A 14,412-nucleotide genomic window follows, 5' to 3' on the forward strand; every position below is an offset into this window, starting at 1 on the left:
GAACACCCAGGTTTTTGACGGAAGTGTGTACGTTGGCTGAGAGGGGGCCTAGTGCATGTGTTATGTCAGTGATTGATTTTTTCGGGCCAAAGATGATGATTTCTGTCTTTTTTGGATTAAGCTGAAGGAAATTAGTGGCCATCCATTCTTTAATATCCTCTAGGCAGTTAAAAAGTGTGTCAATGGATGATGTGTCGTTTGGTGTGACTGGCAGATAAAATTGTGTGTCATCGGCATAACAGTGATAGGGGATGCTGTGTTTCCTGAAAATTGAGCCAAGGGGAAGCATATATAAGGAGAACAGAAGTGGGCCTAGTATTGAGCCTTGAGGAATGCCACAGGTGATGGGGGCTGAGGAGGAAGTGAAGGTACCGAGTGTGACATTAAAAGTTCTGTTTTTTAAATAGGATTTAAACCAAATTAAAACAGTGCTCTTAAAACCAACTTCATTTTCCAGGCGATTTAAAAGAATATTGTGGTCAATCGTGTCAAAGGCGGCCGTCAGGTCGAGCATGATTAAAATCACACAGGGGCCATCATCAGTGGTTAAAAGGATGTCATTCTGTACTTTGAGCAGCGCAGATTCAGTACTGTGCAGAGTTCTAAAACCAGATTGAAATTTGTCGATAATATTGTACGTTTTTAAAAATGAGGAAACTTGGGTAAAAACAACTTTCTCTAAAATCTTGGACATAAAGGGCAGCTTGGAGATCGGTCTGAAATTATTGTGGTCATTTGGGTCTAGGCTGGGCTTTTTTAAGAGAGGTTGGACAGAGGCATGTTTAAAGCTGGATGGGAATGTTCCAGTTTTTAGGGAGCTATTTATGACTGCTAGAGTAAGAGGGCAGATCGTGTCAAAAACCTCCTTGAAGAGGCGAGATGGGATGATGTCAGAGGGGCTAGAGGTGGATTTAAGGTGGGAGACAACTTCTGACAGATGAGTGGATGATACAGATTGGAAATCGTGGAGATAATTAGGTGGGGGGTTTGTTATTAGGGGAGTTGAGACTAGAGGTGAAATAGCTGATCTTATATTATTGATTTTGTCTATGAAGAAATTAAGAAATGACTCGCATGATGCTACACTAGGGGCTGGAGTGGAGATGGCAGATGAGACAGGGTTTAAGATGGAATTTATGGTGTTGAACAATATTTGAGGTCTATGGGCATTTTTGTTTATTAAATCAGCAAAATGTTGGGATTTTGCTAATTTTACGGATATCTGGTAGGCTTTTTGGCAGTTAATGAAGATTTCATAGGACACCTGTAATTTGTCCTTTTTCCACCTTCTTTCCGCACTCCTCCAAGCTTGTCTGAGCTTGCGGTTTGTGTCATTTAGCCATGGGGTGGCAGCAGTGTCAGATTTGATTTTGGTGTACTTTAAAGGGGCTACATGGTCCAGGGTGTCTGAGCAGATGGAATTGAATAGTGTGACTAATGATTCAGTGTCCATGCAGGAGATTATGGCGTCTGATATAGGAGGTGAGTGAGTTAGCATAAATGAGTTTGAGAAGTTGTTTGCTGTCGATGAATTAATAGAGCGGGTGAGGGTGCGGGCCTGAGGGGGGGGCAGCCTGGTACAGGGCAACATAGATTCAAAATGAATCATGAAGTGGTCAGAAATGCCAGTTTTGGTTATATCAGTGATGGTGATTGGGAAACCAGAGGAGAGCACGAGGTCTAAGGTGTGACCTCTATTGTGCGTTGGGCCTGAAACAGACTGTGTGAGATGGAACGAGTTCACTATCTGTAAAAACTCTTTTACCATGGGTTTTTCAGGGCAGCAGACATGAATATTTAAGTCCCCTATAATTAACAGTCTCTCAGAGCGGGATATCATAAAAGAAAGGAGGTCAGAAAATTCCTCGATAAAATTAGCATTTGCTTTTGGAGGCCGGTAAATTAAGGCACATAAGATGGGGAAGGTGACATCAATTTTCATGAGTTGAACCAGCAGTGCGTGGTTGGTTGAGCTGCGCACATGACCAGTAGTAGATTCCATTTACGCTCGTAGTAGCAGCCGCCGCATAGTGGAGCCGCCGGAGTCCCGCGACGCAGTGTTTAAGTTACAACACAAAAACATCACCGGGCTAAACGGGAGTTTTATCTAACGCAGCCTGTTGAATAAATCCAAATGTGCGAACGAATGCCTTCAAACGGAGCTCTGCTGAGCTCAGGACAACAACCAAAATGCAGCACAAGGGAACCAAAAGCTATTCTTTCCCCAAGATGCTGAGCTGTCAGAAAGTACATTATTGTTGAGAAAGGGATCACTCCGCGAACGGGAGGGAGGAGTTTGTGTGCGTGTGTGCGTACATGGCCAGTGGTGGGAAAAGTACTCAAATGTTTTACTTAAGTAAAAGTATCAATAGCCTACTGCAATGTAGAAATACTTCTGTTGCAAGTAAAGTCCTCAAATTCAAAATATACTTGAGTAAAAGTACAAAAGTATTGGTATCAAAATGTACTTAAAGTACCAAAAGTAAAAGTACAACATTTTTGAAAATAGCAGATCTACAAGCTCACAACGCATAGTTATGCGACACATCTTGAGCTTGTAGATCTGCTATTTTTTCGACAAGCTTGATTATTTTCAAATAGCCTAAATAGGGCTAAAGTGGTTCATGTATGTTTAATAATATTATAATTTATATACCGGTATGCAAAGTAACTGGTATTAAGATTTCAAATAATTGTAGGGGAGTAAAAGTACAATATTTGGATCCGAGATGTAGTGGAGTAGAAGTAAGTGTTAGAAATAATCAAAATTACAATAAACAATTAAGTACAATACTTAAGTAAATGTACTTAGTTACTTTACACCACTGCACATGGCAAAACAGAAATAAACAGGTTCTTGATATTTATTTAATTGAAAGGTATTACATTAAACCTTAACGTTTAAGCTAAATTAATTATGATTGTGGCGTGGACTTAAAATCATTATTTTAATGATGGCCTTCCTGCCCTGACACTTGGCCTTTGTGCCCTCAAAAATTTGACAACACCAAAGGCCAATTGGCCTTGCCCCTAAACTGACGAAATTCCTAGGCCTGGTTGGCGCAGAGCGACGCATTTCGCCCTTACAGCAACACAAACATTCAGATTTCACCAACAAAGTGCTGAATAAAGTCTCACTCCTGTCTGAATGCAGTCCGGCTCACTAGAATCACCAGGATCCTCCGTGTTCTTTAATAAGAAGCCTGCTTTTTATCCGACCGTTTTGTTTTTTTCCCCCCATGTATTTAACCTCTCAGCGTCAACAGATGGCGTTAGTGCGCATGTTGGGGAAAACCAGGAAATGCAAGGAGAACAGAACACGCTAAAAAAAAGTCTTCTAATTGTAGAACACGGAGGCTACGTGTAATTATAGAATGCCGTACCGCATGGAGACACATGTGAGACTTTATTAAGCACTTTGTTTGTGACATGTGAATGTGTGTAGTTGTAAGTGGCGAAATGAGTCTCTCTGCTTCAACCCATGTGAATGTGGGGGCATGACGACCGTCATGTTTCAGAGGCAGGGCTGGTATTTATGGGTGATCATTCTGACTTACGGCTCTAAATTAACACATTACAACACAATTACTTCTATACCTTCTATACACTTAAACTTTATGTTGGTTTGTTTACTGTTGAGTGAGAAAACAATGTTGCACATTAATAATCATCTGGGGACCCCCCAAAATAATGTGGGGAGTGGGGACCCCCCTGGGGGTCCCTACCCACAGGTTGAGAACCACTGCTGTAAGGCTCACAGTGATGTGACATGGGGTAGTTATTTACCTCTGCTCGGTTTCTGTAAGCTCACAGCTTACAACCACTAAAATGTAAGCTTTTCTGTGTTTTGTTAAACAGAACAACATTGATAAATAATAGTTTGAAGCTTTATAATCAGGACACAACGCGCTTGCCTTACAGACTCTAGTCAAGGCTGATAGAAAGTTGAATGAATGGAGCTATTTGGGGGGTCTCCAGATGTTTCGCTTATATATTGGTTAACATTTATTTTCTCACTCAGCAGTAAACAGACCAACATACAGTAGCCTATAAGTGTATACAGGGTATCTGCACATTTCTAAAGTGATCATTTAAGGACTTTTAAGATCTTTTTAGTACCTCTGGTCAAACATTGGCCAAATTGTCAAACATTAAAGGCAATAACAGATCGTTGTGAGCATGTAGATCTGCTATTTTCACAATAAAACAGACCGAGTCAAACTAATGTAAAGCCAACTCCTACAATTCCAAGTGTTTGTCAGGGTGGGGGGTCCCCAGTTGAAATATGATTATTTTGGGGGGTCCCCAGTTGAAATATGATTATTTTGGGGGGTCCCCAGTTGAAACGTGATTATTTTGGGGGGTCCCCAGTTGAAATATGATTATTTTGGGGGGTCCCCAGTTGAAATATGATTATTTTGGGGGGTCGTGGACTGAACAGGTTGAGAACCATTGCTTTAAACCAGTGTGGGGGCAGACCTCTATTCAGAAACACCTCTGGTTTGAGTGTGAAAATCCCCCCTGGCCTGTGCACCTAAATGCCCTCAGCACTATGATGGCAGTTTGGCCCAGAAAACAATCTGATAGCCGGGGATCCAGTCCCTCAAAATGGGAGAGGACCTGTGATGTTCTGCCACACTTTTTATTTCTGTGTTATCTATTAGTTTGGTCATTAAGGTCCACAGAATGAGAGGCCTGCTCTGCCGGAAACATCGCGGAAAAAAGTTATGGCCATTTGCATATTCACTGTCCCATTGACTCCACTACACAGGAAAGAAATATAAGAAAAAATCTACTTTAAGTAGCATGTGAGGGTTTAAACTGGAGGGTTTTCATGATTCTGAATCCATTGCAAGCATTTGTTTTGCACAAAAAACATTCCTTGGGCTAGAAAACGGACCAACAAAAGGGTGAAAAATTATGAGTCATCACTTTTCACAGTCATCACAGTGAAGATAAAACAGAAATAAAAAGTGCGGCAGAACATCACAGGTTAAATCCTATTCCTTGAGCTTTTGGGCATGTGGATCCCCGACTATGACAAAACCAAAGTCTCAAATAGAATAATTATGGAATGGTGGGGAAAACAGTGAAAAGGTTGTAGGTTAGCTTGGTTAGCTAGTCTTCCTACAATAGCTCACATAATACATCTGGTTAGCCCTCAATACAAATTCATTACATTATACAAAACATATCAAAATGACTCAAATACAACAAAATACCAAAACCTGCCCAGTCAGTATATTCCAGGATCCCTCTGGATACCTGGTACAGCTCATGCTTCCTGCAGGTCTGCTACAAACACCCAAATGAGAGGCTTCTGGGCAAACCACTAGGCTGCCCACCTGGCCATGCCTTAAAGGGCCAGCGCTACAGAACACAAATGCATAGGCTGTCAATGGTTGCTGTTGCAACTCTAGTAGCCCTAGAATGTCTGTTATCATTCATATAGACTTTGTCAATATTTCATGTATCAACAGCCATAGAACGCCCCCATTGCACGGCGGTTAGCAGCTAATCTGCGCGGCCCTAAAGTGCTGCACGCTACTTGTGTACTCACCCAATAATGTACCTCAGCTTGGGAGAACGATATTGTCCTATAGTGTCATATCCATTTGAAAGTTCTGGCTGAAAACATGTACTTTGTAAAATGCTTCTTTCAAAGTGCTTGTGATTAACGTGGGGTGACTAATCACACCACCTGCGTGATTAGTAAATTAGTAATAGTAAATTGTCACTTTAGAAATGTCCAGATACCCTATATAGATACACTTGAACTTTATGTTGGTTTGTTTACTGTTGAGTGAGAAAACAGTTTTGCACATTAAGTTAATCATCTGGGGACCCCCCAAAGCAATTTGGGGACCCCTCTAGGGGTCCCGACCCACAGGTTGAGAACCACTGGTCTAGGAAGACAAACAGATCAGTTTGAAATAAAAATCATTTTCATGAGCATCAAGGAAAGGAAAAGGCACGTTTAGGTCTCAAGATGATTTATTTAGGTCTGTTTTTTTCTGTTTATTGCTGCACTTTAAAACACATGTAAAAGTGCATTATATGTTAAAAAAGGAAAGATGAGGGGAAAGGTGAAGAGGAGGGTCAAAGGGTCAAAGGGTCAGAGGTCATGCAGGGTCAAACAATAAGGCATCATCATGGACTTCCAATCAAACCAGAGGTCGTCTCAGGTCAGCTCATTAAAACACTTCTTTCATCAGATTTACAGAACATATCAGATCTCCCTGCTCAAAACGCGACGTCTTTTTGGAGCTTGTAGATCTGCTATTGTTGCTTCTGTTGTGCGACACTTTAGTATGACAAAGAGCATTCATTAAAACAATCAGGTTTTGTCTTTTTCTTACGGTTCATTCAACCCTGAGGAGAGATGTTTGTCTCTAGTCGCTTCAATCCACGGGCGTCAATTGGGTCTTAGAGAGAGATCTCTCCATAGCGCACAATGAGGGCCTCTACAACTCTTTTTCCCGGGCTGAATCAGGGGCCCAGCACGTCCCTGATGGAGAATCAAAGAGAGTCAATGAGACTGAGACTCCAAGAGAGTCTAGAATCATTCTCTCAGGTATGCGACAAAAAAATAATAATAAAACAAAACCAAAACAAACAATCTCCTTCCTGAGCTGTTATGATAGGGTGAACCCTGAGCCAGAGAAGCAGGGATGTGCAGAGTATCATTATTATGAATATTATTAACTCATTCATAGCCAAGCCACGAGTTTCCCGAGTTATTTCAGTACCCCCAGACTGCCACAGCCCGAGTTTCCCGAGTTGGCAGCCATTTTGAAAAAGAAAAAAAAAAGTATTAGGCATTATCGCAATCGCGAAATTGCATGTTTAGCCCCATAACAAACACATCTTTCAAAATGGCAGCCATGTTTGTTTGTTTTGTTTGAAGGCTTCTATCTCATGAATGCCTGAACGGATTTCCAAGCAGATTATTTTGTTTGAAAGCTGTGAAAAATTACGATCCGTGCACTAAAAATGTATCCATGCACTAGAAATTTAGGAACGTGGCAGTGAGGAACTTGGGGGCCATTTTGAAAAGGCAATGAATGAGTTAATATTATCTTTAGAGAGAGTGGGACTGAGTTACCAGGGCCCAAGGTGAAGGGGCCTGGAATTATTTTATACTTTAGCTACTGAAATATAGCAGATATACAAGACATCTGCTATTTCTGAAAAGTATTGAAAATGTGTGCAAATCTTTGAATATATGTATATCTTTTTTAACTCCGTGGCCAAATACATATCATTTTGTGGGTCCTTCACTGACATGGAAACGTAGGTTTTTCAAAAAACCTTCAAACCTTGCATTTTTCAAAAATAGCAGATCTACAAGCTTGTATATCTAGTATAGTTAAAGCACACAATAACACAGTGAATCCTTGAACCCAGGGCCCAGAATGTGGTGCGACATCCCAGCAGGGTGTCATCAGAGTCTGATAAGAGAAGCAGGGATGTGCAGGGGAATCAGGCTCAGTATTATTGTGACCGTTAGGTCGCAGATACTTGTACTCCTATACTATCCAAACCTCCACCGGCTGTCAGTCCTTCCGTCCGTCCCTCCCTCTGTCACGTCACACGTCACACGTCACACTTTTCCCCTACTCATATCTCCGCCACCGTTGCCCCGATCCTATCTCCCTTAGAGATAGGGTGAGAAGTTCAATCACCCGAGAGAGACTTGGAGTAGAACCGCTGCTCCTTCACTTGGAAAGGAGTCAGCTTAGGTGGTTGGGGCATCTAGTACGGATGCCCCCCGAGCGCCTTCCTAGGAAGGTCCTCGATGCACGTCCCACTGGGAGGAGACCCCGTGGCAGACCAAAGACGAGATGGAGGGATTATATCTCCACACTGGCCTGGGAACGCCTCGGTATACTCCCTGAGGGAGTGGAGGAAGTTGCGCAGGATAAGGAAATCTGGAAGTCTCAGTTGGAACTGTTACCCCCACGACCCGATTCCGGATAAAGATGGATTGATTGAAGATGGATGGATGGATGGACATGAGTGTAGACATACTGTGTAGCGATTTGCATGATTTTAGGGCAAAATCTGTAGGAGTAGTGTCCAAAAATATGTTTGAAGAAATCGGCCTGATGGTGGCGCTAAATGGGACAGATCCATGTTGATGACATGAGTGTAGACATACTGTGTACCGATTTGCGTGATCTTTGGCCAAAGATTGTAGGAGCAGTGTCCAAAAATTAGTTTTTGTTAGAATCCGCCTCATGGTGGCGCTAGAAGAGGGCCATGTGAGAATTGATGGGTGGAGGTTGTGTTTTGGCAGGCAAGGAGTATGTGTGCAAAATTTGGCATGGATCGGGGCAACGGTTGCGGAGATATGAACAGGGCAAAAGTGTGACGTGTGACAGATTGACTGACTGACTGACTGACGGACAGCTGGTCGAGGTTTTGATAGTAAATGCGACCTGACGGTCGCAATTATTATAATCATTAACCCATTTAGGCCTAGAATTATTGAATGCTTTAACCAGCTATTTTTGAAAAAGTCGTCTTTGAATATATGTATTTTCAAAGCAAACATTTGTAACTCAAATTTTGCTTCTGGGGGGTCCCTGGAACTAAATATTTTGAATGGGGGTCCGTGGCCAAATACATATCATTTTGGGGGTCCTTCACATGAAAAAGGTTTGAGAACCACAGACATAGTAGTCTCTCAAGAACAGACTAACTGAGCTCCAGTTCAAGTGAAAAGGACCTTTTCTTTGACGATGGCTGGCCAGATTGCTGACATAGAAACATAGGGTTTTTCAAAAAAGTCTTAGAATGATTCAAAAGACACTTATAGAATCGAGTCAAAATTCTAATTTTCAAGATTTTTTGAAATAGCAGATCTACAAGCTTGCAGCGCGGCACTCGGTGCCGCGCTGTCAGCTTGTATATCTGCTATTTTTCAATAGTTAAAGCATGAAATAATGATACACAACAATGTGTGCCCGTTCTGAATGGGTTAAAGTCTGATAAGGAACTCCAGGCCCAGAGAAGCAGGGATGTGCAGGGTGTTATTGAAGCAGGGATGTGCAGGGTATCCAGGCTCAGGGAGGAGGGGGTGTAGGGTGTTATCAGACTCAGGGAGGAGGGGGTGTAGGGTGTTATCAGGCTCAGGGAGGAGGGGGTGTAGGGTGTTATCAGGCTCAGGGAGGAGGGGGTGTAGGGTGTTATCAGGCTCAGGGAGGAGGGGGTGCAGGGTGTTATCAGACCCTTATAAGGAACTCCAGGCCCAGTGAAGCAGGGATGTGCAGGGTGTCCAGGCCCAGGGAGGAGGGGGTGTAGGGTGTAATTAGACTCTGATAAGGAACTCCAGACCCAGTGAAGCAGGGATGTGCAGGGTGTCCAGGCTCAGGGAGGAGGGGGTGTAAGGGAACAGGACAGGGAAGGTGTGTTTGGTGTCCATGAGGAGCTGAGGAGGATCGTTCCTGTCCTGGAGCAGGTTCTGGAGAGACACACACACAGAGAACACACACGCACGCACGCACGCACACACACGCACACAGAGATTACAAAAGGACCCCAACAACAAACAAGCCACAGTGCTTTCTTTCTATGATTTAAATCCCATTAGTAGAGCTTGTATCAGAACTGAACTGTCTTGTACTTTTACTATGAGAACTGATGATAAAGCATTCAATCCATCAATCAATCAATCAATCAATCAAACAAACAAACAAACACAGAACTGGTGGAATGGGTGCTCAAGGCGAAGGCCTTTACCATGTTATGAAGAAGAAAAAAAAACTTTGAACACGTTTAAATGCTCTGATGCTTTGTTGAGTGTTTATTATGCCATTTAAAGGCGTAGTTCACCACCAAAATGTTTTTTTTTCTTTATATATATTTTTGCTATTGATTACTCAAGCCATGGAGGCTTATTTTTTTCCCCACATTCCTAGACTTGATTTGATAACAATAAATCTACCCTCATCGGTTCCTAATGGGGACCCAAATGAATTTGTAAATGTACTATAATCAAATGTTTATCTTAGGAATACATGAAATCAAGAAAAGAATGAGGAATGCGAGAAATACAAAAACATATTATTGAAGTATCCACGGCGTGAGTAATCAAAGTCATCATCATTTTGGGGGTCAACTACTCCTTTAAGCCCTAAAAACGAAACCCTATACCTCTACATTTAGATCGCATTTTTAGTTTTTACGCTATCATTGATTTTTAACGAATAGGTGCTTGGTCAAACTGTTTTTCTTAGATTTCCAACTATCTCTTTTCATTTGATGTATTGATGTTGATGTGTTGATGTATTCCCTGCTTATTGTAAGTCGCTCTGGATTAATAGCATCTGCTAAATGCATACACTGTAATGGGGGACTGCCCCATACAGTAGGTCGAACTCTCGTTGGGTCGAACAGCGTCGGCAGGTTACTGAGGTTATAGTCTCGCGAGGCCAGACTGTTGCCTCCGCGATTTGGGCAAATGCTCCCGGCATACAGTCTGGTAAACGGAAATAGAAACGATGAGTGCGAGATAGAGCGGATGTGACGCAACCGCTCCCTTGGTGCAGTAGCAATAACAAGTCCTACTGGAAGCGTTAAGTCTCCTTTCAACATTTCTGGGGGCGTTATTTCGTCTCTCTCTGGTGTTGTTGGTTGGCTACTTCTGATACTCGCCGTTCGGGAGCTGCCGTTCCAGACTCTATATAGCATTGGGAGATTGTGGAATAGTTGTCTGGCTACGCGAGACTACTGAGGTTAGGGTGAGGGTTAGGTTGTAGTGGTCGATCCAAAGGGTGTTGGACCTAATGACATGTTACCCTGTAATGATGTGTGTTTACCTGGATGTTTCTTATGAAGGACACGGTGACTCTCTCCTCAAACTCGTTCAGAGGTGTGTACAGGTTGAGGATCTTCACGATCTGGAAACACAGAGCAAGAAGTTCATTCAGAGACCTTTTTATTCAGGACCATTCACGTCGTATGGCATGAATGGAATGCAGTTCATCTTGGCGCTTGAAGGGCTCTGTGTTCGGAGACGTTCCCTGCATTTTGTGCATGCTCAAAATCCAATACAATAGCAGACCAATAGCAATACATTGACATGAAACTTAGTCAGACAATCACAAGTATTTGAGCTTGGCCAGACTGATGGTGCAAAGGTGGGGGCTGGAGTGGAGGAGGATGCAGCTAGCAGCGAATGTTCCCAAGCTTCAGAACCAAGCATAGGTAGAGAAATAGCAGACCACCAAGTTCACAACGCATTGCGCTGCGACGCGTTGTGAGCTTGGAGGTCTGCCATTTTCGGTGCTTGATACCACACTGAACTAAGCATAATCAAGTGAATACTGGAGATGTGGCGTAACGGCATGGATTTCTACTAGTCCAAGCGTTTCAGGCAAAAATCGTGCACTTTATGAAAGAAGCATGAAATTTGGCACACAGTTAGAACATGCCATATGGAACATTTTTGGCTATAGGGGCATCGCAGATTTGTCTTGGGAAACTTGTGGGATCCAATCAAAGTTGGGCTCTCATAGACTTTACTATACAGTAAAATAATACAAAAAATAAATATGCTTTAAGTAGCATGTGAGGGGTCAAACTAGGTGTTTTTCAGGATTCTGAATCCAATGCAGGCATTAGTTTTGCACGAAAAACATTCCTTTCCGAGAAACGGACGCCACAAAACTGTGAAAAGTGATGACTCATCAATAAACCATAGTTTTATCACTTTTATGGGGTCCGTTTTTAGCCCAAGGAATGTTTTACCTGCAAAACAAATGTTTGCATTGGATTCAGAATCATGAAAAACACCTAGTTTGACCCCTCACATGCTACTTAAAGCATATTTATTTTTTGTATTATTTTACTGTATAGTAAAGTCTATGAGAGCCCAACTTTGATTGGCTCCCACAAGTTTCCCAAGACAACTGCGATGCCCCTATAGCCAAAAATGTTCCATATGGCATGTTCTAACTGTGTGCCAAATGTCATGCTTCTTTCATAAAGTGCACGATTCCATCAAAATACTGCCCGAAACGCCTGGACTATACACAGAGAGGGCAATTCTTTCAACATAAGATGCTGCATTCAAGTTCAGGAGAGTTTGGACAAGGGAATTCTCTTGAACGCTGCCTTCAGGTATGGCATGGAAACAGGGGGCATTTTTCATGTCTTTAACCATAGTAAAAACTGCATTCATGTTCTGGAGCAGCGGTGCAAATGATGCGGGGGTCAGGGTGGACAAGTCCCACTCCAAGATCACTTCCGTCCCCCCCCCCCCCCCCCCCCCCCCCAGTCACTCCCAGAAGACCCCCCGTCCCCTCCAGTCAGGGACCTATTGTGGTCTAAATTCTGAAATCATGCACTAAACACGATCGAAGCGATTTACGTTGCTTTTTGAATGATTTATAGATGCTATTATATGACAACACCCCTCTGTTTTCCTGCAAAATGGTTTGGTCTGTGTTGCCAAGTATTTACAATATCTTAGGGTGGTTTTCATAGAGCTGGCTGCTTGTTTCTCTCGCAAAATCTGGCAACAAGAAATGAAAGTTAAGAAACCACAGAAGACCTGCTGCTGCAGCTGAAACTCAATAGAACACAACATTTATAACTTTGGTTCTGCCATTTCAAAGAGTTAATAAGGAATGCTGCCACCCTGGACAAGGAAAGGATTACTTTGTTGTGTTGGGCCGTGTGTGAGGAGGAGGAGGAAGGATATTCAATTCTAAAGGTAATGACATTTATACTGCATTTTATTGTGTTCTGGACTGGCAGCCTGTTCTAACCTGTGCCAACTGCTTGTGGACTGTATTGTTGTATTGTATTGTATTATTGTATTATTGTATTGTGTGTTCAGTGTTCTGACGGCTGGGCAGCTGTCATGCTTCTGAGTAGGCTGCTGTATTTTATTGTGGCCAGTGTTTTGAGTGACGAACGGTCGCTGTGCCAAATTGCTGCTATAGTCGGTGTTCTTAAAGGTGATACACCATGAAAATTCACTTTTCCTATTTTAAAACCTTTATTGGGGGTCCCACTAGCACCTTCTATACTCACAAAGTCCCATTTCAGACCGTTGTGTCTTTCTCTGGTTTTGAGAAGGTGGAGGTTAAAAGCATCCCACGGGTTCTCAAAACAGGCTGTCCAGATTTGCTGCCGTTTGTGACGTCATAAACGGCCGTTTTTGAGAAGAAAAAAAAAAAAAAAAAAAACTTTTTTTTTTTCACATTTGTTTTCGGGGGGGGGGGGGGGGGGGGGGGGGGGGGTTGTATCACCTTTAAGGGAAAAGGTTAACCATAGAAACAGGAAAGAAACATTGGTTATGACGAGAGGACTGTTTAATGTCAGAGTGTTTGTGTTGAAGTGTCTCAGACAGTGCTATGGAAGAGTTCTCCTGCTTTGCTGGGGTTTTTCATATTGCAGCAGTGAGTGATAAGATAATTGATACATTCATGAAACCGTTAAAAAGATGCCCTTATCCGAAGGAAAATGATGGGGGGAAAACCGTCCGAAAATATAAAGATATCAGTGCATTTGCGCCGCTGGTCTGGAGAGAGGACACTTTTTGCAGACGGATGAAAGGGCAGGGGCTCAAGCCCCCTTTGATGTCTACGTGTGCACGTGCCTGGGTATAAAGGACGTGCGAGCCTACCTGCTGCATGGTGAGCGAGGTGCACAGTGTACAGATGTTTACCTGCTGCATGGTGAGCGAGGTGCACAGTGTACAGATGTTCTCGGCGTCGGCAGATGTTTTCTTCTTGACCTGCAGCAGCTGAGCAGCCTGGATGATGGGCTCCATGGTCTCTGCTGCCTTGCTGCTGTGGAGGTTGTTGTTCCGGAGCCATTCCTCCATCTGACTGACGTTATACCTGGAGATACAGGGTTAAATATGAACCCTACAGCCATTCCTCCATCTGGCTGACGTTATACCTGGAGATACAGGGTTAAATATGAACCCTAACCCTACAGCCACTCTTCCATCTGACTGACGTTGTACCTGGAGATACAGGGTTAAATATGAACCACTAACTCCTCCATCTGACTGACGTTATACCTGGAGATACAGGGTTAAATATGAACCCTAACCCTACAGCCATTCCTCCATCTGGCTGACGTTATACCTGGAGATACAGGGTTAAATATGAACCCTAACCCTTTAAACATGAACCCTAACCCTAACCCTGGATGATGGGCTCCATGGTGTCTGCTGCCTTGCTGCTGTGGAGGTTGTTGGCACGAAGCCAATCCTCCATCTGACTCACATTGTACCTGCACACAGGGTTAAATATGAACCCTAACCCTGAACCTTAACAATCTACATTAACAATTTGTGCGCCAAACTCGTTCAGTAACGAGATAAGGCCACTAGGGGTCACTCTGCCAAAAGGAGTTGTCTCGTTCCTCAACGAGACAACAAGGGGTTAA

At 43.0% G+C, this 14,412-nt stretch overlaps 1 protein-coding gene across 1 annotated transcript in view; it reads right to left on the reverse strand.

The window, feature by feature from the left end:
• Window positions 1–6,041: 6,041 nt before the first annotated feature.
• Window positions 6,042–14,412, reverse strand: part of myo5b (myosin VB) — a 125,423-nt gene continuing 117,052 nt past the window's right edge. Inside the window, exons 39-41 of the mRNA XM_080742969.1 lie at window positions 13,682–13,856; window positions 10,824–10,904; window positions 6,042–9,466 (exon numbers count right to left, since the gene is read on the reverse strand). Of these exons, the coding sequence (XP_080599095.1) occupies window positions 9,314–9,466; window positions 10,824–10,904; window positions 13,682–13,856 (409 nt within the window). The 3' untranslated portion in view covers window positions 6,042–9,313. The remainder of the gene's footprint in view (window positions 9,467–10,823; window positions 10,905–13,681; window positions 13,857–14,412) is intronic.

Source organism: Nannobrachium achirus, assembly GCF_963921795.1.
Source record: "Nannobrachium achirus genome assembly, chromosome: 15".
Classification (NCBI taxonomy): Eukaryota; Metazoa; Chordata; class Actinopteri; order Myctophiformes; family Myctophidae; genus Nannobrachium; species Nannobrachium achirus.